The 22274-nt window shown below is 48.5% G+C and overlaps 1 protein-coding gene across 1 annotated transcript; it reads left to right on the top strand.

Moving 5' to 3' along the window:
• Positions 1-558: 558 nt before the first annotated feature.
• LOC144109420 (uncharacterized) lies at positions 559-13407 on the top strand. Its single transcript, XM_077642207.1, has 4 exons — positions 559-1538; positions 4488-4707; positions 9748-10015; positions 10559-13407. The coding sequence occupies exons 1-4, from the start codon at positions 1431-1433 to the stop codon at positions 10719-10721; spliced, it is 759 nt and encodes a 252-aa protein (XP_077498333.1). The 5' UTR covers positions 559-1430; the 3' UTR covers positions 10722-13407.
• Positions 13408-22274: the final 8867 nt, after the last annotated feature.

Raw genomic sequence — 22274 nt, 5'->3', positions numbered from 1 at the left:
CTGTACCATGCTATACCATGCTATACCATTCCAATCCGCGCAAAAAGACACGACAGCTAGCCGAAGCCCTCGTGCTGAAGACACTCATCTGAGTCCTCCGCAGTTCAAAACATGGAATTCAAGATAGCACGCACACGACTGCCTCAAACGCTCGAGCGTTCGAGCCAGCACGCAAAAAGCAGGCTCGAATCTAAAGCACAACATTCCTAGAGACAGCCTCTCCCCCTGCGTCCACGCGCACGCAAACAAACAATCCCTCACAAAGCCCGAAAACACACGGAGGCGAGCGAGCGAACCACCACCGTGAAGACCTGCCCGCGCTCTTCAACAAACCACACGGGGTGGGTGCACCGCACGCAAGGCGGCCAGCTTTCTCGTACCATGGGCTCGAGCGAAATCCAAAGAAAGCGAAAGAACACGAACTCCGCGGAAAGAACGTACGCGCAGCGTCACGCACTCACACACAAAAGCACGGCCCGAGTTGCGTCGGCCGGTGTGAGGAGAGCGGCGGCTTTAAATAGCCCCCCGAGGCCTTGGCTGCTGATCCGGAAGGGCGCCAGCAGGGAGCGGCGTCAGCGGCGTTGGCTGCTCCAGCCTCCCGGAGAAGGGTTTTCGAGCGGGGCCCGGGGCTAGCTCCGAACTGGGCTCAGTGCCACGACGCAGTGAACGGAGCTGCCGACGTCGAACGACCTAGCTGCAGTGAGGTAGGGGGAGCACCGCCTTGCACCCTGGACTAGTCTTCACTGCTCTTCACAGAAGTCTGTCCTACTCGAAAGGAGGATTCGACTTGTTGCTTGAAGAGCGCTTGCTGCGACGGGCTCCGGGCAAGGGATGCCGTTTTCTGCTGCCTCTGCTGTGTTCCTCTGACCCAGTGGTCTACTGGGAAATAGAGGAGCCGCCTTCCGGTCTCGTCGCGACGGGGGTTCTACTTTTGGCGTCGCCGTCGCTGCGACGCTCCGGAGGGAGGGTGTGGTTGCCACCAGCAGGAGTGAATAGTGCGTGTTTTCAAAGGATGCTCCTCCCTGTGTTTCCTGGCGGAACCTTCAATCATTGGCAAGGAGGAATCTTGGCTGTGTACCTGACGTGGGCCTTGTGAGGTTCTCAACCTGCTGTAGCTTCGCCCTCAGGCTCACGGCAATTCAGGATGATTCCAGCGACGAAATCGTGACTCTCACGCCTGTAAACCCGTGTTCTTTCTGGTGGCTGTGGTTTGACGTGCAGAAGCTGGGCCTTCATCACGAACTGCAGAGCACCGAAGCCTGCAACAGCAGAAGCTGTTCAGCAAACAATTGCTGGCTGATGTAGCATGTAGAGTTCACGTGCAGTTTTTCCGTCGAGCGAAGTGCTTAGACCGTACTGCTGCTCAGCGAGTTAGACTGTGTGGCCGAGATTGAAGGGTTGGGGTTAGTCCGTCTGTCCGGCGTGCAACCATGGCCAGTCCCAGCAAGTCTCTCTCGGTCAATTTCTTTGCCTGCTGCATCCTAGTGCTGTGCGCCCTGCTCGTCATACTCCTGCCGATACTCGGTCAACTATGGCAGGTAAATGCCCGTGGAACGAGTAAGCCCCAAGAAGCAATGTCCGAATGACGTACATGTGCTTCAGGATGCCTGCACAATGCTTACAATACCACCTCTTTTGTGCTTGTGTTGTACTCGGAACCGACTTTCAATAGACACCTAACTTTAGGACGTCATATCGGTATTATGAAAAGAGATGGGAGGCGACCTTGTATTGTAAATCTTCAAACTAACGCCTAATAGGCGTGACTGATAAGGACAACTCGGGTGATTTGTGCAATTGTGTGCTCGGCAGCGTCTCTTAGCGATGTTCTGAAAAGAGATGGGAGGCGACCTTGAACTGCAAAGCTTCATGTTCGTGCTTAACGGGCGAGATTGATATAAACCCCTCGTGTAATTGGTTTAATTGCAGGAATGTTGTTACAATCAAAAATGAAATAGAGGGAGAGAGAGAAAAGTACTAAATTGTGGCGTTAATAAAAGAGATAAAAAGTAGACATTGCACGACTTGCCTCAGCATAGCCTATGCATCGCTCTGCATTTCTTCAAGTCATAATACCTCTCATCTGTACACTAAAGTGATCTGGGAAATCAGTCTTCAGATTATTAAGCTGTTTGTGATAGTCAACGCGATGTCAGCAGAAGCATTGGTGCAACAGTGCCCTATGTTGAGGAACAATTTCTACGGTCTCATAAAGTTTCTTCCCTAGAATTATCGATTTATCACGTAGTCGTTTACAGAATACTTTCGGATTTCTGAGCTCAAGTGTGGTTTCTTTCGCATTACAAGAAAATCTCGTTGTCTTCTTTGCGGGATCCGAATCTTTTGTTTCTAGTCGTTTTGTCTCCATATATGCTTCGGTAGGTAGGTAGGTAAACTCTTTTTATATGCTTCGGCAGATTTTTCAATCTATGCTAGGCGCCATGCTATGACTGGTTTTTATCGGATAGCTTATAATACCAAAAGCATAGTGTGATTCATCGTGACGGCTTTCGTTAGCTTAACTTGGAAGGGACGTTTTCTCCTGGTGACTTACAAGTCGATTGATGGCAGTTGAGGCAAGGTGGAGAATTATCCACAGTTTGAAATTAAGTGGGATTTAAAAGGTTTCGGTTAACTAGAATTTGCTGAGCAGGAACTTTTTGTAATGGTCGTCCTCGGGTTCATATTACTGTACCATTGATCTTACAATACTCGCTCGCAGCATAAAGACTTGTCAGCATTGTATCCCTGAGAAAATATCGCATATAAGACTAACTGCAGTGCGTGCATCAGTCCAGGTCGGTCCCCGCACTTGGGCACAGTCTAAACCAGAAGCAACAGCATATTCATAATGTTGTCTTTGCCTGCAGGAGGCAGCGTGCTTGTGTGCGGTGCGCAGGCTCTGCTGCAGGAAACGCCAGAAATCCAGCAGAGAATTCATTTTCGTGCCTTCATTGGCACCACTACTCGTCACTAGTTCCCTTTGCAATGAATTATTGGGTATTTGAACTAAACTTCGAAATCATAAGTGCGTTTCTTAGTAATAAAGCGTGAGGATGCTTCAAATATTTGCAGTATGGGCAGAATAAATGCAAAGATTATTTAGCCGACAACTAAATCCCACAGACCTGGACCTGAAAGTCCATTCAGAAATTCCTCCCACGAGACAAAGTTACTGTTCAAGGATATATTATAATACTATTCTTCCTATTTCCCTATGTTCAGCGCAAGAATAAGCACAATTTTCATTTCCAGTCGATTTCTTCCGTGCTCTATTGGGTCCAAATGCAAACATCTAGATTCAATGCTTACCCTCTCTATGATGTGCCGGCTGTGTAAACTAATTACCTTATACCAGCGTTCCCCGATGGCAGTGATGACTACCTTAGCTTAGAGAACGCATGAGATGCGTACGAAAGGCACAGGGCAAAGGTGCACATTTGCTGCTGCAGATAGCGGAATAACGATAAGATAAGGACCAGGATAAGGATACGATAGCACGGTGCAGTAGTTTGTAAAGTGCAGGTGCAGGTGCAGGTGCAGAGAAGAGGAAAAAAACGAGGGCAAAAGAGGAAATGGCAAGAAAATGAAATAGTAGGCTAGTGATCACGCAAGGCTATGATAAGGTAATATGAAGGAGGCTCCAATTACGCGTGCGCGCATGCACGCACCCCCCCCCCACACACACACACACACGCGCGCATCTCCTCAGGGGTTTTCATACAAATAGAAATCACTTGATAATAACTGAGCACCACCAATGACCCTTAAAAATTCATGTGTATATACACCTTATGAAAGCAATGGCCCAAATCAAACACCTAGCCTTCTCTCGTGCCCAAGTTGGTGTGAAATTATTTTATCTCAGCAAAAACAATTGTCTCCGATGGTGACATCGAGAGCTTGATGAACACGTGATAGCTGACGTGCTTGACAGTATGTCTCAAGTCAACTTTTACATGTGAGTGCTGTGGTAGGGCCATGAAGGGAGGTTGAATCTCGACGGAGTGGTCGCTGAAATTCGCGCACTAGAGCAGGCAGTTGGTGAAAGGTTGAAGCCCCTTATAAGTGAAATCAATGTTTTCACTTTTTCACCGAACCGAGGACAGTGCATCGAGCTCCTGAGACGACAACGATAGGAATAATGTGAGGTCACAGGAAGAGAACAAATTCATTCAAGGAACAAATGCGAGTCAATGACATTCTAGGTAGAAATGGGCACGGGCAGGGCCTGTAATTCGAAGTTAAAATAACAAATGGTCTCTTACGGCAATGCAGTAAATTCTATGAAGCGCAAAACGTAGCAGGGGACAGCAGAGAGTCTAGTAGACCGATGAGATCAGCAAGTTGACTGGTAGAGACTAGTCGCAGGTCTCACAGGACATGGTTAACAGGAGATCAGCGGTGGAGGCCTTTGTACTGAACTGGACACAGGTTGATGATGACCATGTGCATTCGCATCACACGCATCGGGCCCCGCCTCGCAGGTGGTCCCCGAGCTTCGGAGTGTGGAGACGGCATGCCGCTTCCAGGGTCTGTTCTTGGCCATGGCCGCGGTGTGCGGCCTGGCCTCCTACTGCTACCGCTCATCCAAGTTGCACGTGCTGGTGGTATCGTGCGCTGTGCTCGCCGTGGTAGCCGCATGCCTGACTGCCGTGCTGTTCGCCTACAAGCTGCTCCTGCTCCTGCAGCTCATCGAGGCTCCAGGTGAGGTGCAGTGCTGGGGGGGGGGGGGGGGGGGGTGTAGGCCTCGGCTGCCAGGACTGGCTGCCGAGCGGTAACCATTGGGGAACGCTTTTGACGATCGCAAAAACGTGAATAGAAAAAATATACGAGACTGCCCTCGTGTGATCTGAGTATATATCGATTGTTGCAGTGAAATTTTACATTATATGAAAAAAATTACGCTATTAAACGGTTTCCCGCTCAAAAATGCTTCGGTTCAGAATTTCTGGGCATGAGGCCGCAACAAGCCAAGGGCTGTCTGCCATCCTTTAATCCGCGGGCTCACGATTCCCCGTCTTCCCAGGCCTGCGTGCCGGGGGAGGGAGGGAGGCGTCCTTTCAATCAATCAATCAATCAATCAATCAATCAATCAATCAATCAATCAATCAATCAATCAATCAATCAACCAACCAATCAATCAATCAATCAATCAATCAATCAATCAATCAATCAATAAATAAATAAATAAATAAATAAATAAAAATGCTCAACATTTTAAGTGAAACGCCCGGTATGTACTTTTCTCGGGCTAACCTGCACTGCCGCTCTCGTCCAAGAGGTGACCTCGTAATATTCGTCATCACTGACGTCACGAGTCTTAAGCGAATGCTGGGGAAAAAAATGCTAAGTTTGTAAATTTTCTAAACGATAAGGGAGTTTTGTTGCCGAACGGAAAAACCAGAGGCTTAGAGCCGAAAAATCCATTTTTACTAACCCGGGTTTGAACCCGACCGCGGCGGCTGCGTTTTTATGCAGGAAAAACGCTAAGGCGCCCGTGTGCTGTGCGATGTCAGTGCACGTTAAAGATCCCCAGGTGGTCGAAATTATTCCGGAGCCCTCCACTACGGCACCCATTTCTTCCTTTCTTCTTTCACTCCCACCCTTATCCCTTCCCTTACGGCGCGGTTCAGGTGTCCAACGATATATGAGACAGATACTGCGCCATTTCCTTTCCCCAAAAACCAATTATTATTAATTCAATTATTATTACTAACAGCAAAAGCTAGATGAATTTGTGTTTTAATAAAAGAGGCGAACCACGCCCCCCCCCCCACCCCCCACCCCCCCCTTCCTGTGAAATTTGGCGTCGTACTCTCATCAATCCACTCTACAGAGCCTTGCCAGCCTCGTTGGCAGCCTCAATGGTAACGCGTGTTGATAGCCATCCACTTTTCTGCGGACAAAAAGGAGGGCGTGCAGTTGTGGCAACAACTTTTTTAGATTACATTATTGCAATCTGTTCCTCGGTGACCGCTCTTACATTGAAATGCAAGTTTAGACACAAGATACAACAACGCTGCGACGTTGTTGTTCTCTCTAAACTCATTTTAACACTAGTTAAAGGAAGCAGACTTTGCAAGCATTCTCGGCAAGACCGTGATGGTGCCAGGCAGGGTTAGCACAACTTATTGTTCGCGATTCAACCTGCTGATCGCTGCAATGCTTATCTCTACTTGCCTAAGAGCGACACGTATCTAAAAATTCTGAAAACAAAAAGCAGGAAACCATTTTCGAACGAACTTTTATGCCCGCATCAGTGGCTCAGTGGTTAGGGCGCTCGACTGCCGATTCGGGGTTCCCGGGTTCTAACCCGACCGCGGCGGTCACGTTTCGATGGAGGCGAAACGCAAAGGCGCCCGTGTGCTGTGCGATGTCAGGGCACGTTAAAGATCCCAAGGTGGTCGAAATTATTCCGGAGCCCTCCACTACGGGTTGCCTCATTCTTCCTTTCTTCTCTCAGTTCCTCATTTATCCCTTCCCTTACGGATCCGGAGTTCCCGGGTTCGAACCCGACCGCGGCGGCTGCGTTTTTATGGAGGAAAAACGCTAAGGCGCCCGTGTGCTGTGCGATGTCAGTGCACGTTAAAGATGCCCAGGTGGTCGAAATTATTCCGGAGCCCTCCACTACGGCACCTAATTCTTCCTTTCTTCTTTCACTCCCTCTCTTATCCCTTCCCTTACGGCGCGGTTCAGGTGTCCAACGATATATAAGAGAGATACTGCGCCATTTCCTTTCCCCAAAAAACCAATTATTATTATTATTACTTCCCTTACGGCGCGGTTCAGGTGTGCGCCGAAATATGCGAGACAGTTACTGCGTCATTTCCTTTCCTCAACAGCCAATTTCTAGTTGTCAACGAAATTTTATCATATAATGTAAGACTTCACCATAGCAATCAATATCAACGGAGATCACCTGACGGCAGTCTCGCATTTTTTTTTTGCTATTAACGTTTTTGCTATAGACGAAAGCGTTCCTCATTTGTTTCCGGTGGCAGTCTTAACTGTTGTATGCGATGAATGGAAGCACTTTAAACGAAATATTTTGCAACATATCGGAAGAATGGACCATTACTTTCAATATTTCCGTAACGATGTCTTATAATTTTGCCAATTTTGAAAAAGTTTTGTCCGAGAATGTTGGACGTGCGTCCCACGACCACTTCCATGCGTGGGTAGTGAGCTCAGCCTGTGGCACGAGCGCCCTCCACCAGGAAATGCGCGCCGCCTTGACGACGCCGTTCCATCCGCGTGGACGTGTATGTATACACACACATGCCCCGCGGTCGTGTCGAGGGGTTGCCGATCGCCTTTGCAAACAAACTGGGCGGCTATTTTCTGAGGCCCGTAGAAGGCACCGCCGAGACTCACGCGAGACTCCGGAAATCAGCCGCGTTCCTGGCAGCGTTTATACGTGGCGTTTATACTCTCGGCAACACGTGGCCCACGGCGGCGGCGCTGTAAAGCTTCGCAGAAAAGCAACTAAAGTTCCTTGTGTTTCATAGAACAAGACTGAGCGTGATGCTATGCGTTCTGTTCATGGCTCTCAAAGGGTGCATAACAAACTGTTAAAAAGCAGCTGGCTGATACAACGGTCGACCCCGGAGCTGTAGACTGTAAACAGAAGGGTGTAGAAAGGGATTAAGCCGTCCTCTAGTGATCTCCCTTTAATGAAAGGGCGTGCGGTAGAGGACAGAAGGTATATATATATATATATATATATATATATATATATATATATATATATATATATATATATATATATATATATATATATATATATAGTATAGAAAGGTAAATGTAGGTTCCTAGAGGTAAACTGCAAAGTTGAGAAACGCTTCATTTAGCCATGAGGGACGCCGTAGTGAAGGGTTCCGGAAATTTCGACCATCTGGGGTTCTTTAACGTGCACTGACATCGCACAGAGGCCCATGTACACTGCATGTCAGTGCACGTTAAAGAACCCCAGGTGGTCGAAATTTCCGGAGCCCTTCACTACGGCGTCCCTCATAGCCTGAGTCGCTTTGGGACGTTAAACCGCTATAAACCAAACCATTTAGCCATAGATTTATTTTGAGTCGACGTTTCGGAAGGACAGGCTCTGTTCGCAACGTCGACTCAAAGTAGATCTATGCCTAAATGAAGCGTTTCTCAGCTTTGCATATATATATATATATATATATATAGAGAGAGAGAGAGAGAGCGATGGGCAACCTGATAGGTGTATTGGTATATTTGTATAGGTGTATTGGTGTTGAGAGTGTACCACATGGTGGCGTAGCGAATAGTTTATTCTGACTGCAGGGTGAAGCGTCCAGCATTTTGGGGCAAAAGTTTCGAATATTGGATTATTGTTAGGCACTGTTGTGGAAATATTGAAGGTAATGGTGCAAATTCTTGTGATGCGCACCAATATCTTTCCTTTCAAGGTTTTCTATCGCTCGCATCGTGTAGTTAGGCTTGATTTGGTTTAGGGGGGCTTAACGTCCCAAAGCGACTCAGGCTACGTCGAGTATCTAGGACTGCCGTAGAAAACCAAAAGGGAATGTTTTCGACGATAGCAAAGACGTTAATAGCAAAAAATGCAAGCCTGGCGAGGGGAGATAGGCGGATGTATTGATTGTTGTAGCGAAATATTACGATATGTGGAAAAGCCGAGTGCATAAAGAATTTATCGTTGAAAAATACTTTTGTAGAGATTTACTGGGCGTACGATATGATGGAAATGTGGAATATGTCACCATATAATGCTGTTAAGAAGAATTGTGTTAAAAATGTGAACTTTGCGTGCGGACGTATTAGCGGGCAAGCGCTAAGTCTGTGTGCTTGAATACATTTGATTGATCGATGAAAGAGCGCAGGAAAGACACGGACGACAAAAAGAACAGGATGGCACTAGCGCTGTCTTTTATTAAGTATCATTGCAAAGCACGGTAGGCATATAAACATTGACAGTGTAAAAGGAAGAATAAAAGCACATTCATCGTCATCATCATCATCATCATCAGGGAGGAGCTGCGTGCACAGCAGGGCAAAGACCTTTCCCATATCCAAAGTGAAGATGGATGATACAGTTGCCGGAAGGGCACGGGGCCGATAAGTTTACGGCTATGTGTTTAGGCTTCAAATTGGGGCCAATTTTGAACGCAGTGCATTATTCGCTACAAACCAGCGAACCAGTCGTAGCACCTTTCATAATCACAATATCTGATAAAAACCATACCCGAAACTCTGACTTATGCATTTGGAAGTTATAGAATACTTAAAAAAGCATTTGTGCTGTAAAGGACTAATTTCGCTGTCACGAAATCGAATTGGCTTTCTCTTTGTTGTGCACGCACACCCTCGCTTTCTCAAATAAGTACCCCCTTTGCCAAAAGTAACCGTGCAACAGGTTTCTGCCTCTCAACAGTATAGCGGAGCATTAACGGCACCCCTAAAGACCGAAAGGTGTTAGAACGTGAGGACAAGGGGTTCACCTTACTTTACACAGATTCAGGGCTTAAGGGCTGCCATCAATGCTTTGCTACCAGGCTAAGAAACAAACCCCCCTTGCCAGGTTACTTTTGGTTTGGCTTGGTTGCGTGTCTTGTTCAAGTGAACATCAGTAAATATGCCGCGCAATCATGTGCCTGTCGTTTTGTCCTGTACGTCCTGAGAGAGGACAATGTCCGTTCATGCGATTATCGTGTTTCACTCATTACTAGAGTGTTTCTGACCGGGGATGTTAATCTCACGCAGCTACGTCTGAGGTGACCCTGGACAACCTGGCGGCCGTGCTGCTCATCACACTGCTGTCGGCGGACGTGATAGCGCTGCTGGCAACCCTGGCGGTCACCGTGTGCTGCGTGGTGTTCGTGACCCGTACCAAGCGCATGCGCTGCCTGACCGAGTACGAGGAAGCAGGAAGAGGCCGCAGGGAATACGCTCCGGGCCTGCCTCCGAGGAGACCAAGGGGCAGCGTCGACGCACCCATCCTCACCGCCGCGCGGTATCACACCACTGACAGGTTAGTGGGCACGCACTACCACCCTTACAAAAAAAATTTCTTTAGACAGTCTAAGGCTGTGCACGTGATTTTTGTCTACAAAATTCTAGACTTTCTATAGAAATATTCTATAAACAAGTATGTAGGCAATACAAACCATGTAGACAGTGTACTCAGACTTTAATTTACGACTATGCACGTTTAATGAACTTTCGTCTATAGAAAGTCAGTTGACGACGAATAGGCAAAAGGAAACATCTACACGAAGACAATAGAGCCTATAAGAAGTCTATAGACAGTCTATAGACCATTTTTACAAGGGCGCCAGCGTTGCAGGTGGTGGTGAAAACAATATTTGAAACAGAGGAGTTTAGGACACGCTGGTCCTTGGGCCCCCGCACGGCCCCACTGCACTCGAACGTTCATGTCTCGGAGGCTCATGACGCTGGCAGCCCGGCGTGCGGCGATGGCTTGCTTGGCCGGCTCCTCGGAGCGCAGTAGGGTCTCCCAAGCCTCCCAAGTGGTTTTTTTCTTATCGTGATTTTGACTGCGTTCCATGTGCAGGGAGCCTGTGTACAGCCTGCCTAGCAAGAAGGGCGGCTACCAGGACGAGCCTCGGCTAGTGATGGCTCCCGACGACGCTCCGGTGCTGCACCTGGGAAGGCAACCGCCGGGCACCGTATACGTGCTGCCGCCCGGCAGCCTGGTCATGATCAACTCGCACTGAAGGCTCCACCCCGGCGCTGCCCTGCACGACTTCTGAGAACTTTTGCGGGGCCTGGTAGTTAAGGAGTAGGAAAACAGAGCGACTATGAAAAGATACCTTCTAAAACGTTAGTCTGCATTGTTCGATATTAGACACCTTTAGCACACCATGTACCGTGTTGTTGCTACCGGTACCGAAGTACCGGGAGGCCGGGCGCAGCCAACAGACATGCGTAAATCGCCTTGACGACGCCAGATGGCGCTAGATGCCCGGCAGCTGCGCGCGCGCCTGCGGCATCGGGACCAATCAGCGCTCGCTCACCGCGGTCTGCGGGCTCCCGGTACTCTAATAAAGGTAACTAGAATGCGGTGCACGTGTGCTAAAGGTGTCTATTATTTTTTTTTCCTCGCAAGACTGCCATTCCCGGGGGGCAAGCGTTTTGGGAACAGCATCCTTGAAAGAAATGACGTTTTACGACTCCACGGGGTTGACGTAATAATAAAGACGGGCTTCAATAAGTCCATCGCCCAGCTTGCCTTACCGATACCGGGATTCATACGGATGTATTCATGAATGTGTGTGCTGTATTTGGTCGCAATGCTTACGGAGGAATAGGTGTAGTCAAGGTGCTACAGACTAGCTTCGGAGCTTACCTACCGTGTGTCTTCCTTTAAACTCTGATTGCTTAGTTCTGCATTCTTCAGTACTAAAGAAATCAAGTTGAAATTTCGATGACGCGATTGCAGCTTTCATTGTTCTATAGCCTCCCCAGCAACGCTTTTCTGCGCAGCAGACCGTTAAACAATTAAAACGGTGAATAGGTTAAGATGTGAAGTTAAAAGAAAAAGCCTTTCAATGATACCCGGGACAACAAGTCTTTCCAGTACATTAAAGGCTTCCGTAATCACGTGGCCACCTTATCCGCGTCTATGAGATCAAGGCCCGTCTTGCCGTCGCACTTTCGTCCACGAGAAACACAGAACGATAGTGTTTGCCCTGGCTGCAGTGCGAAAAGCAACATTTGTGCAAAGTTAAAAAAATATATATGTCCAAAGGTAACACGTGCAAAAGTAAACCGGAAAAGTAAAATTACACCTAAAAGCAAAAGAGGAGGAGGAGGAAGAAGAGGAAATGCAGGGAGGTTAACTGGGAGAATAATCGGTATGCTACCCTGCACGGGGGAAAGGAGTGAGGCGATAAAAAATGAAAGGGAAAGGATAGTCACTATGCAAAGTCACAGCCTATCGTGCAGTCCAGAAGTTCGCAAGAAACGGAGCAGTGCCTTGGAGACCTTCACCGCCGACGATCGCCGCGGACAGTGGCAAAAGCAAAAGAAGATGCCGAAAAGTAAAGGACGCTTTTTTACTTGAAAATGAGGAAAACAGTGGGGCTCTTTTTGAAAGCATAACGGCTGGTCATTCTTTGTAGGTTGTGGCGAACTGCGGTAACCAGTCGGTTATCGTGTCTCTGACTCGTTTGCAGAGGCGTAACCGTAGCACCGAGGGTTTTGTAGATATATTCAAAAATACAAATGCATGCCGCTCAGTTCTGCACATAGCACACTATAAATAGCAATGACAAATGCATCAGGAAGGAAGTGACACAAAGCATGCGCATTACCCGCCGTCCATTGTTTTCAGTGCGATTATTTGGTTGTCTGTTTTGCTTGAGCCTTTTTTTTCGACCATATTTTCACGTGTTTCTGGTGCAAAACTAGGCGACGTGCATTTTGAAGCTGTGCTTTTGTCAGTAAGTAGTGCTTAAGCTCCAGCATTGCACCTCTGGCGCCAGAATTGGGGTGCGCTCCTGGAGGTGCGCACGAAGCATTTTCCTGATGTTTTGCGCTGAAGGACGTGCTGAGAGCTTTAGACACGTACGTTCAATGTATTTTAATGAACTCTCTTATGAGGATGACTTTCAGTGCTGCGGGAATTTCAGTTGGCGGCTAAACCTTGATAGTGCACGTTAGTTTGAAATCCATGCATGTAAAAACCGCCGGTTTTTGCACAGAATAACTTTTCTCGAGAACTCATTTTGATCTTCCTGCCATTTCAAGATGCAAGCCCAGCAGCAGCCTTGCTTTGAATTTATCTTCAACCAGTCCACGACCTTAAAAGGGATCTTCTAGAACGCCCTTATAATGCAAGTCTATCAGAATAGAAATTTTTTATGCGGAATGTCAACTACGTATGGATCCATCGCTCTTTCCCTGTACGGCATGCTGACACCATATCACGCACAATGGCATAGAACCTAGAAAAAAAAAATTCTATCTTATTGTTTCTGGTGTATTTGCAAAAAAAGCACAAGATCCAAAGTCTATCAAGCCTACATCGGCTTCCAGCTGCCGCTGTTTACAACTTCCTTACGTAACCTGTGCTTGGTGTGAAGCGATGTTCTCAGGTTGTAACCTGCTGTTCGTTCATATGCATGGCTCGCTTCGTTAGCGACATTTCACTATACAGTCTATAGATTGTCTTCATGCTGTCTGTGGACTGTCTAAAGAAATTTTATGGAGGAGCCGACGGTGTACTACGTGGGAAATACATATGTTTAGTACTTATGTGCCTCAGGTCAAGCTGTATGAGTATACGGGTGTCTGCGGTCAATGTTTCAGTGTAGGGCTGTAAGCTCAAGAGGCCACGTTTGTTTCTGTTCGCATGACATCACTGCCACACTATGAACATGAATAAATGTTTCCTCGCACAAGTGTTTGCCCAGTTGTTGGGGAGACAAGAACAAACTCCTAGCCCTACTTGTGGACATTCGTTTCCTGGCAGATAATTTGCGACAGTTGCCAAACGTCTGTTCCTGATTGCTCCCATTAACTACTGAGTCTTCATTGGGCGCTTTAATAATAATAATAATAATAATAATAATAATAATAATAATAATAATAATAATAATAATAATAATAATAATAATAGTTGTTTTTTGGGGGAAAGGAAATGGCGCGGTATTTGTCTCGTATATCGTTGGACACCTGAACCGCGCTGTAAGGGAAGGGATAAAGGAGGGAGTGAAAGAAGAAAGGAAGAAAGTGGTGCAGTAGTGGAGGGCTCCGGAATAATTTCGACCACCTGGGGGTCTTTAACGTGCACTTACATCGCACAGCACACAGGCGCTTAGCGTTTTTCCTCCATAAAAGCGCAGCCGCCGCGGTCGGGTTCGAACCCGGGAACTCCTAATCAGTAGTCGAGCGCCCTAACCACTGAGCCACCGCGGCGGGTACGCTTTCACAGCGTTGCCTCATTACGCGCTCTGTGATGATGATGATGATGATGTTAGTGAGCTCGTGTCGCAGAAAATCCGGCGTCGTCGGTGTCGTTGACCGCGAGCGAAAAATGCCCGAAAATTTTTCAGAGAAGCAACCTAGGAGGTAGGTAGGCCAGCTAGGTCACATGACATTGTGGCGTCATAAAAACCTGCCAATCAGATTGTGAGCAAACTGCGCACCCTGTTAGGTGGCAGTTAAATTATTGATTGGTCGCGAGTGGTTTCTGGACAGAGCAACCTGGACCGTACGAGTCCCGCCAGTGGCAGCACCTGCCATCGCAGGGCAGTGGCTCATCGCTTAACCGCTGCACCACTGCGCCAGGAGTGGTGTGAGGACTCCCACAGGTATATGAATGTTAAGTAGAGGACACCCAATCCGCATAAATGGGCATTACACATTAGGTTTCGCGTCATACCCTTAAACCGAAGCTTAAGTGTCCCCTCCAAGTTTATGATGGTTTTGGTTTGACTGGCTCAACAGGAGCTTGGACAATGTGCACCATGGTTAGCGTGTTTTTGATGTGCGTGAAGTGGGGTCACAAACCCATTTTCAAAGCATGCCATCCCGGTTAGAAATGAAAATGAAAATTGGTTTTTGGGGAAAGGAAATGGCGCAGTAACTGTCTCAGATATCTCGGCGGACACCTGAACAGCGCCGTAAAGGGAAGGGGTAAAGGAGGGACTGAGAGAAGAAAGGAAGAAAGAGGTGCTGTAATGGAGGGCTTCCGAATAATTTCGACCACCTGGGGATATTTAACATCGATCAGCATTCAAAGGGAAAGCTTGCGCTCATTTTAAAATTAATGGGTACCCGCGGTCATTGCAGGTTTAACCCCGAATCGCCGGCATAAAACCAGGGTATTCAGGCCATTATGTCACCGCTGCGGTCCATAAATTAATGTTTATGTACCTACTTCGCAGTTACTTTGAAGTTGTCAAATAACTCCAAGACTCGAAACATATAATGCTGCTCGGCATTAATTTACTTGGTCTTATTTGACGACCGCCGAAATCTATCCGAACGGAATTGTTTCCATCGAATCTGCAATGATATGCAGTTGCCGTTGTCGGGAACTGGATCCGCAACTGCGTGACAAGTAGGGGAACGTCATTGTTCCTTACTTGCGGCTTCTTGTGTTACGTCCAAGCAAATGTGCCCGTGTAGTCTGCGGCTGATACGCCAAACCATTAGCTACATTTCGACGAAGCGGCATAACAGCCAACAAACCTTTCATGCAAGCCTCGCAAAAACATACGTTCCCACCTATAGAAACAAAGTGACTTCAAAAAGCCTGGCCTGGATTGACCTGGTGGATAGAAACACCATTCTTGGCCTCCCCACGAGTCCTGCACGTGACCTACACGTGTTTCACACGTGTTCCGCTTTTGTCTTCACGCTTTTATCTCGTTTCTTTCCTCTCATAATCATAGCGGCGTGCTGTGCAAGCTGTAACAACACTTCAGTGTCCGAATGTTTCAGCTACGAAGGCGTTCACACTTGGGCTGAGAACGTACGCCGGAACAAGTGTGCTTTGGATTTGAGTGTACGGCAAAGAGAGGGCGCATTTGTAATAAGCCCACCTTCGATTAAACAAATGTGTGAAAGTATTGGCACCCATCTGGTCCCATGAGTGCTGGCTATGCTCTGCTGTCGGGGGTTTACAGGACAAATTTTGAAAATTTAACATTCGTTATGAGGAGAGAAAATGGCGCTGTAACTGTTATACGTAATTCGGTGGACACTCGAACCGCGCCGCAAGAAAGGGATAAGTGAGGGAGTGAAAGAAGAAAGGAAAAGAGAGGTAGGTACGTAGTGGAGGGCTCAGGGACAATTTCGCCCACTTGGGGGCCTTTATTCGACAATTTTTCTTTTCTGCATTGTTTCTTGACTGGCAACCCTGTTATTTGAGACATACCGTGTCTCAAATAACAACAGGCCCTCCCGCGCCCTTTGTTTCCGGCTTATTGTTTCCACCAACTCTCGTCTCAGCTGCCTGAACGACGATTTACAACCCCGTGCTTCTCCCTCACTTCGTCACGCCCTAACAAAAACTTCGTCACGCCCTAACAAAGACAGTCTATAGACTGTACATAGGTTTCTGCCTATAAAGTCTATAGAATGTCTATGTACGAAGACTAGAGAACAGTCTAAAGACAATGCGAATCCTATAGACAGTCTATAGACAGTCTATAGATTTATGGCCATACACTTTTAGTAGACTTTTCTACAGACAGTCTGTAGACTATGACTATACAAAAAGAAATATCTATAGGAAGGCACTGAGTCTATAAGAAGTCTATAGAGTGTCTATAGATCATTTTTATAAGGGCGGGAGGCTGAAAGCGTGAATTCCACACAGCGACTCCCTTTAAGAGTGGGAGACGAGGTGCAGAAGCACATCGTTCGGGGTTCGTACGATAACACTTGCCACTCCCCTTTCCACTCAAGCGATGGCTGGTGGCAGCGGCACAGATGTCGCGAGACGTAAGGGCGCTTTCGTCCCTCCTTGCTGCGACCTCGTTATTTTGGGCGTGCCGACCGACCGACGCGAACAGCAGAACAGCGCGTCCGGAGGAGACACGGTGGCTCCTTGAGTAAGGTCTCAGCGATGCAACCGAAAGCAGCTGCCGGAGGGGATTCATAGGCCGACAGTACTTGAACGCCGGTCCAGAAAAAACTGACGCGTGGGAAAACAACACGCACTGGAAAGGGCGGAAGGCAAGAACACTCTACAGGGGCTGAATGGAGCACTGCATTTACGTGAAAGTGCACGAATATGAAGCTGTTCTTCTTAATGTGCCAAAGTAGGAAAGGCAGTGTTTAACGAACAAAACCTACACGTGACGTGTATAAGCTGGCATAGCGGATTGCTTAGCATATATTTCGGCCATTTCAAGTTCTTTTAACGTGTATTTGTATCGCACACTGCGCGGCCATTTTGCATTTCGGCGCGATGGAAATGTTGCCGGCGTGGAGGATTCGATCGCAAGACCTTGGGCTGTGGAGCCGAACGGTATGGTTGTGTAATCATCGCCGCTAAAGCTAGCCGCCTCGGTGGCTGAGTGATTATGGCGCTCGGCTGCTGGCCCGAAAGACGCGGGCTCAATCCCGGCCGCGGCAATCGAATTTCGATGGAGGCGATATTCTAGAGGCCCGTGTGCTGTGCGATGTCAGTGCACGTTAAAGAACCCCAGGTGGTCGAAATTCCCGGAGCCCTCCACTACGGCGTCTCTCATAGCCTGAGTCGCTGTGGGACGTTAAACCTCCATAAACCAAACCATCGCCGCTAAAACTACAACGGCGGCGCGACTGTCGCGTCGTTGGCTTCACAAACCCCGTCGTTCGGTCACCGTGCCGCATTTCCACTACGGGCAGTCATGGAATAAACGAAGTTCGGTTATCTACGCATTCTTCCTTCGCCTGCTGCTCCCAAACCAAACACGACATTTGGCGACTAGGGTGGGACTCTGACCAGTTTCACGGCAAGCCGACATGCAAACGGAAAGTACGACAAGCGGCGGGTGCAGTGACGCAAGTTGTTAGTCGACTGGGACACATCGAGCCCTTTGACGACTCTATGAGCGACTGGCCGTCGTACAAGAAACGCCTGACGTCATTTCTTCTGGTCAACCGTATCCCTGAGGACGGCAAGGTACACGCGTTTTTGAGTCTCATAGGCCCGAAGACGTTCAGTCTCCTCAGGTCGTTGACCGCTTCGGAATTGCCGGCAGCTAAAGGTTTCGAGGTTTTAAAGAAACTTTTTGGTGACCAGTTGTCCCCGAAGCCGTCGGTAATTAGTGAACGCGCAAAATTTCACAGAAGAGCGCAACTCGAGACCGAATCGATTTCGGAATATGTTGCGCAGTTGCGGAAATAGGCGCAGACATGCGAATCTGAATCCGCCCTTGATCAGTCACTGTGGGACCGTTTTGTCTGCGGTCTACGCCGAGAAGATATACAGCGGGTGTTATTAACGGAGGATAACAAGCTGACCTTCCAGAAAGCCGTGGAACGAACGCTAGCCATGGAAGCGGCGAAACAGAACACCTCGGAAACGAGCGTACCGGACGTTCACAAGGTCAGAGCAGTTGAGGAAACTGACATGGCGCAACGGAATAGCTACCGCTGCGGGTCGGCGAAGCATGTAAGCCGATTTCGTCCGTTCCGAACGTTGCGGCCACTTGCTTAAAATGTGATAAGAAAGGGGACAAAGAATGTGCCAAGCTGACAAGCAGCGAAAGACAAAGGGAGCCCGGTGGAACTGGGTGAAAATGTTGGTTGCCGTTCAAGCTTCTGTTAGCTTGAAGGAAATTGTTTCGCCTGGTCTGGATCCGATAAAGATTTCGATGCAAGTACAGGGCGCACCTTTGGAAATGAAGCTGGATACGGGGGCTGCTGTGTCTGTCATGTAGTTACATCATTTTCGTCAGATTTTTCCTCGACTAAGGTCATGTCGACGACGCTCAAGCTGCGGACGTTCGAGAGAGCCATCGTCCAGCCGGTCGGGGTTGCTCACGTCGCCGTGCAGTACGGACAGCAGAGGGCCCAGCGGCCTCATAACGTCACGAGAGAAAAGGGACTCCCTCTTCTAGGTCGACAGTGGCTGCAAACCATCCGACTCGACTGGAACCGTATCTTCGAGCTCAAAGCCATTTCCAGGTCCGGTGTTTCTGCATGTTCCAGTCAAAGCGCCAGATTGCGCGCCCTCCTAGACAAGTACCAGAGTTTGTTTAAGGACGAATTGGGGACAACTACAGAAGAAAGAGCGGAGTTGTCACTGAAAGAAGGTAGCGTGCCGAAATTTTTGAAGGCATGAAGTGTGTGTGCCCTTTGCATCGCAACCGGCATTCGAGGCTGAGCTTAAGAAGTCGGAAGGCATGGGAGTCATTATATATATATATATATATATATATATATATATATAGCGCCGTAAGGAAAGGGTAAAGGAGGGAGTGAAAGAAGAAAGGAAGAGAGAGGTGCCGTAGTGGAGGGCTCCGGAATAATTTCGACCACCTGGGGATCTTTAACGTGCACTGACATCGCACAGCACACGGGCGCCTCAGCGTTTTTCCTCCATAAAAACGCAGCTGCCGCGGTCGGGTTCGAACCCGGGAACTCCGGATCAGTAGTCGAGCGCCCTAACCACTGAGCCAACGCGGCGGGGCGGAGTCATTTCGCCAGTTGCGACAAGTGACTATGCCACACCGGTTGTACCAGCAGTGAAGAAGGACGGTGGCATAAGGCTATGCGGTGATTACAAGGCCACCCTCAATCCTTGTCTGGAAACTGACCGGTACCCTCTTCCGAGAGTTGACGAGTTGTTCGCGGCGCTCGCAGGGGGCCAAGAATTTTCTAAGATCGACCTCAATCGAGCCTATCAGCAGGTGGTAATGTCGGAGGTGTCAAGAAAATTCTTGACTCTAAATACTCATAAAGGACTTTAAGCCGTAAATAGGCTGCCCTTCGGTGTTTCTTCGGCACCTTCTATTTTCCAAAGAATTATGGATACAATGCTTAAAGATCCGAAAGGCGTCAGCTGCTATTTGGATGACGTTCTCATCACTGGCAGGACAAAGGACGAGCATTTTGCAAACCTCGAAGCGGTCCTAAAGCGGTTGGCTGAGCGCGGGGTTCGAGTAAAGAAAGAAAAGTGTTTGTTTTTCGAAAAAGAACTGCGGTATCTGGGTCATGTTATCAGCGCAGCAGGTGTCAGCACAACGCAAGAGAAGATGGAAGCGCTGATGAAAGCTTCCGCACCCACAGGCAAGTAGCAGCTTCAATCGTTTCTGGGCATCGTGAATTAGTACGGGAAGTTTGTTCCTCGATTGTCTACTCTGGCGAGTCCGCTTTTCAAGCTGTTGCGCCGCGATGGATGGATGGATAACGCTTAACCCTTTGAATCGGGCGGTGGTTTAAGCCCCCTAGCCATAACTTGTGAAATTTTACTGTTGTCTTGATTTTAGCCGCTAATCAGATAACCTTCGCTTGGTTACTTCTACCCGCTTAATATCTACTTTTCTTCGCTGTCCTTAAACCCCAATGCTTTGAATAAATCAGTCCCGCTGCTTTCCAATGTAGGGTGAAGCCCTTTACAGAAAAGTATAAAGTGTTCAGCCGTTCATCCTCCTCTCCGCACGCAATGCACAAAGTGTCTATCTCGTGGTACCTGACTCTGTACGTCTTAGTCCGCAAAACTCCCGTCCTGGCCTCAAACAACAAAGAGCTTCCCCTACAATTATCATAGACATTTTCTTTGGCAATTTCCTGCTTAAACATCCTGTATGTTCCCAGTGCCGATTTCGTAAGCATCCCTGTTTTCCACAGAGCTCTCTCCGTTTCTTTAACTATTTTCTTAACCAATAATTGTTTCTTTGCCCCCCAACTACTGCCCAGATGTTTGCTTGTCAATTTTCGAGTTCGCATTCTGGCTGGTCGACATTTCGTGTCGTCCGGCCATGGCACTGGGAGGAACCATGTCAAGTTGCGTTAGAGCAAATTAAGATTGCGTTGGCGTCATCCTCGAACCTGGCGCACTACGACCCCGGTAAACCTTTGCAAGTGCCATGTGACGCTTCCCAGTACGCCGTGGGTGCAGTACTTTCTCCTGTCGATGAAGATGGAAGTTCTCGCCCTGTTGCTTATGCGTCGCGCAAATTAACTGACTGCGAGAAAAAGTGCAGTCGGCTAGAAAAGGAAAAGCTTGCCATTATTTTTGCTATTAAAAACTTTCATTTCTACATCTATGGAAGATGTTTCATGTTAATTACGGATCACAAGCCATTGCAAACGATCCTGGGGCAAAAAACAGGGATTCTACCGATTGCGGCAGCACGTTGTCCGCTTATAAGTAAGTACTCGCTCGCGTACAAAAAGTCTAGTGACAACGCACAAGCAGATTTCTTTTCAAGGTTCCCTTTCCAGGGCCCTGAAGACGGCACAGCTGAAGGCGAGGAAGCATTTTATGCGTTGCGCTTGGAATCGGTGCCTGTGTCCGCCAAAGAGATTGCGCGCGCCAAAACACGTGATCCGGTGCTTAGTAAAGTGCTTCAGCTTACAAGCATAGGCTGGCCATTGCACTTGCAAGATGAGTCTAAAACCATTTTCGACAGACGTTTGTAGATCAGCGTGCATCAGGGGTGCCTCATGTATGACATGAGGGTTGCTATTCCGTCCCCTTTTCGAGAGTCCATGCTTGACGAACTGCACCTGGGTCATCCCGGCATAGTGCGGAGCAAACGACCGGCTCGCAGCTACGTTTGGTGGCAGTCAATTGATGCAGACTTGGAAGCAAAGGCACGAAGTTGCCAAGCGTGCCAGGAACAACGGAATGATCCATGTAAGGCACCCCTGCATCCGCGGGCATGGCCGACCGCACCGTGGAGGCGAATTCACTTGGACTTCGCGGGGCCCTTCCGAGGAACAATGTTTTTAGTGGTGGTCTATGCCCACTCGAAGTAGCCGGAAGTGTTCGTTATGTGAAGTACAACGTCCGAACGTACTGTTGCTTCCTTATGTGAACTTTTCTGCAGATTCGGAATACCAGAGACTGTGGTATCCGACAATGGACCACAACTGGTGTCCGCAGAGTTCAAGGCATTCATGCGGGACGTGGGGGCCAGACATGTGATGAGCGCCCCTTACAACACAAGCACAAATGGTTTGGAGGAACGTTTTGTGCACACGTTGAAGTTTGCTCTGCGCAAGTCACCTCCCGGTGAGTCTGCCGAAGAAACACTTCACAACTTATTATGGGCGTACCGAAATACGCCTCGCTCTACGACGGGAGAGGCTCCAGCTAAACTGTTAATGGGTAGAAGACTGCGCATCATGTTGGATTTAATCAAGCTTACAGTGGAGGGCAAGGTGATGCACAATCAGTTCACCCTAATGCACCAGCGGAAAGCAAGGCAGACTGTTTCTATGTTAATGAAAGTGTTCTAGTTCGCAACTACTGAGGCTCGCCGAAGTGGGTTCGAGGAACCGTTCTGAAGGAGGCTGGACCCGTCTACTACACAGCCATGGTGGCCACACCCCTGGCAAGTTCATCTGGCGTCGGCACCTCGACCAGCTGCTGGGTAACGCATACCCTATGGTGACACCAAGGTCATCAGATCCAGACTTCTCTAAGGGGTTCCTGGCCTTCTCTCAAAACCAGACGGGTGACCAGCCAGTATCAGAAGAGCCGGTGCCTTTGCAGTCTCCCGCGGCCTTCCGGGGCCCGCTCCTCTCTCTGATACATCTGCCCCTGGAAGGCACTACCCGTCCAGACAACGCCGTCTACCCGAGTGCTACGAAGC

The sequence above is a fragment of the Amblyomma americanum genome, chromosome 11, assembly GCF_052857255.1.
Source record: "Amblyomma americanum isolate KBUSLIRL-KWMA chromosome 11, ASM5285725v1, whole genome shotgun sequence".
NCBI lineage: Eukaryota > Metazoa > Arthropoda > Arachnida > Ixodida > Ixodidae > Amblyomma > Amblyomma americanum.
This window is presented reverse-complemented; position numbering and strand designations above follow the sequence as displayed.

Coding starts and splice junctions, on each gene's coding strand:
- LOC144109420 (XM_077642207.1), top strand. CDS start 1,431: ATGGCCAGTCCCAGCAAGTCTCTCTCGGTCAATTTCTTTGCCTGCTGC. Junction 1,539..4,487: donor TACTCGGTCAACTATGGCAG/GTAAATGCCCGT, acceptor CCCGCCTCGCAG/GTGGTCCCCGAGCTTCGGAG. Junction 10,016..10,558: donor CGGTATCACACCACTGACAG/GTTAGTGGGCAC, acceptor TTCCATGTGCAG/GGAGCCTGTGTACAGCCTGC.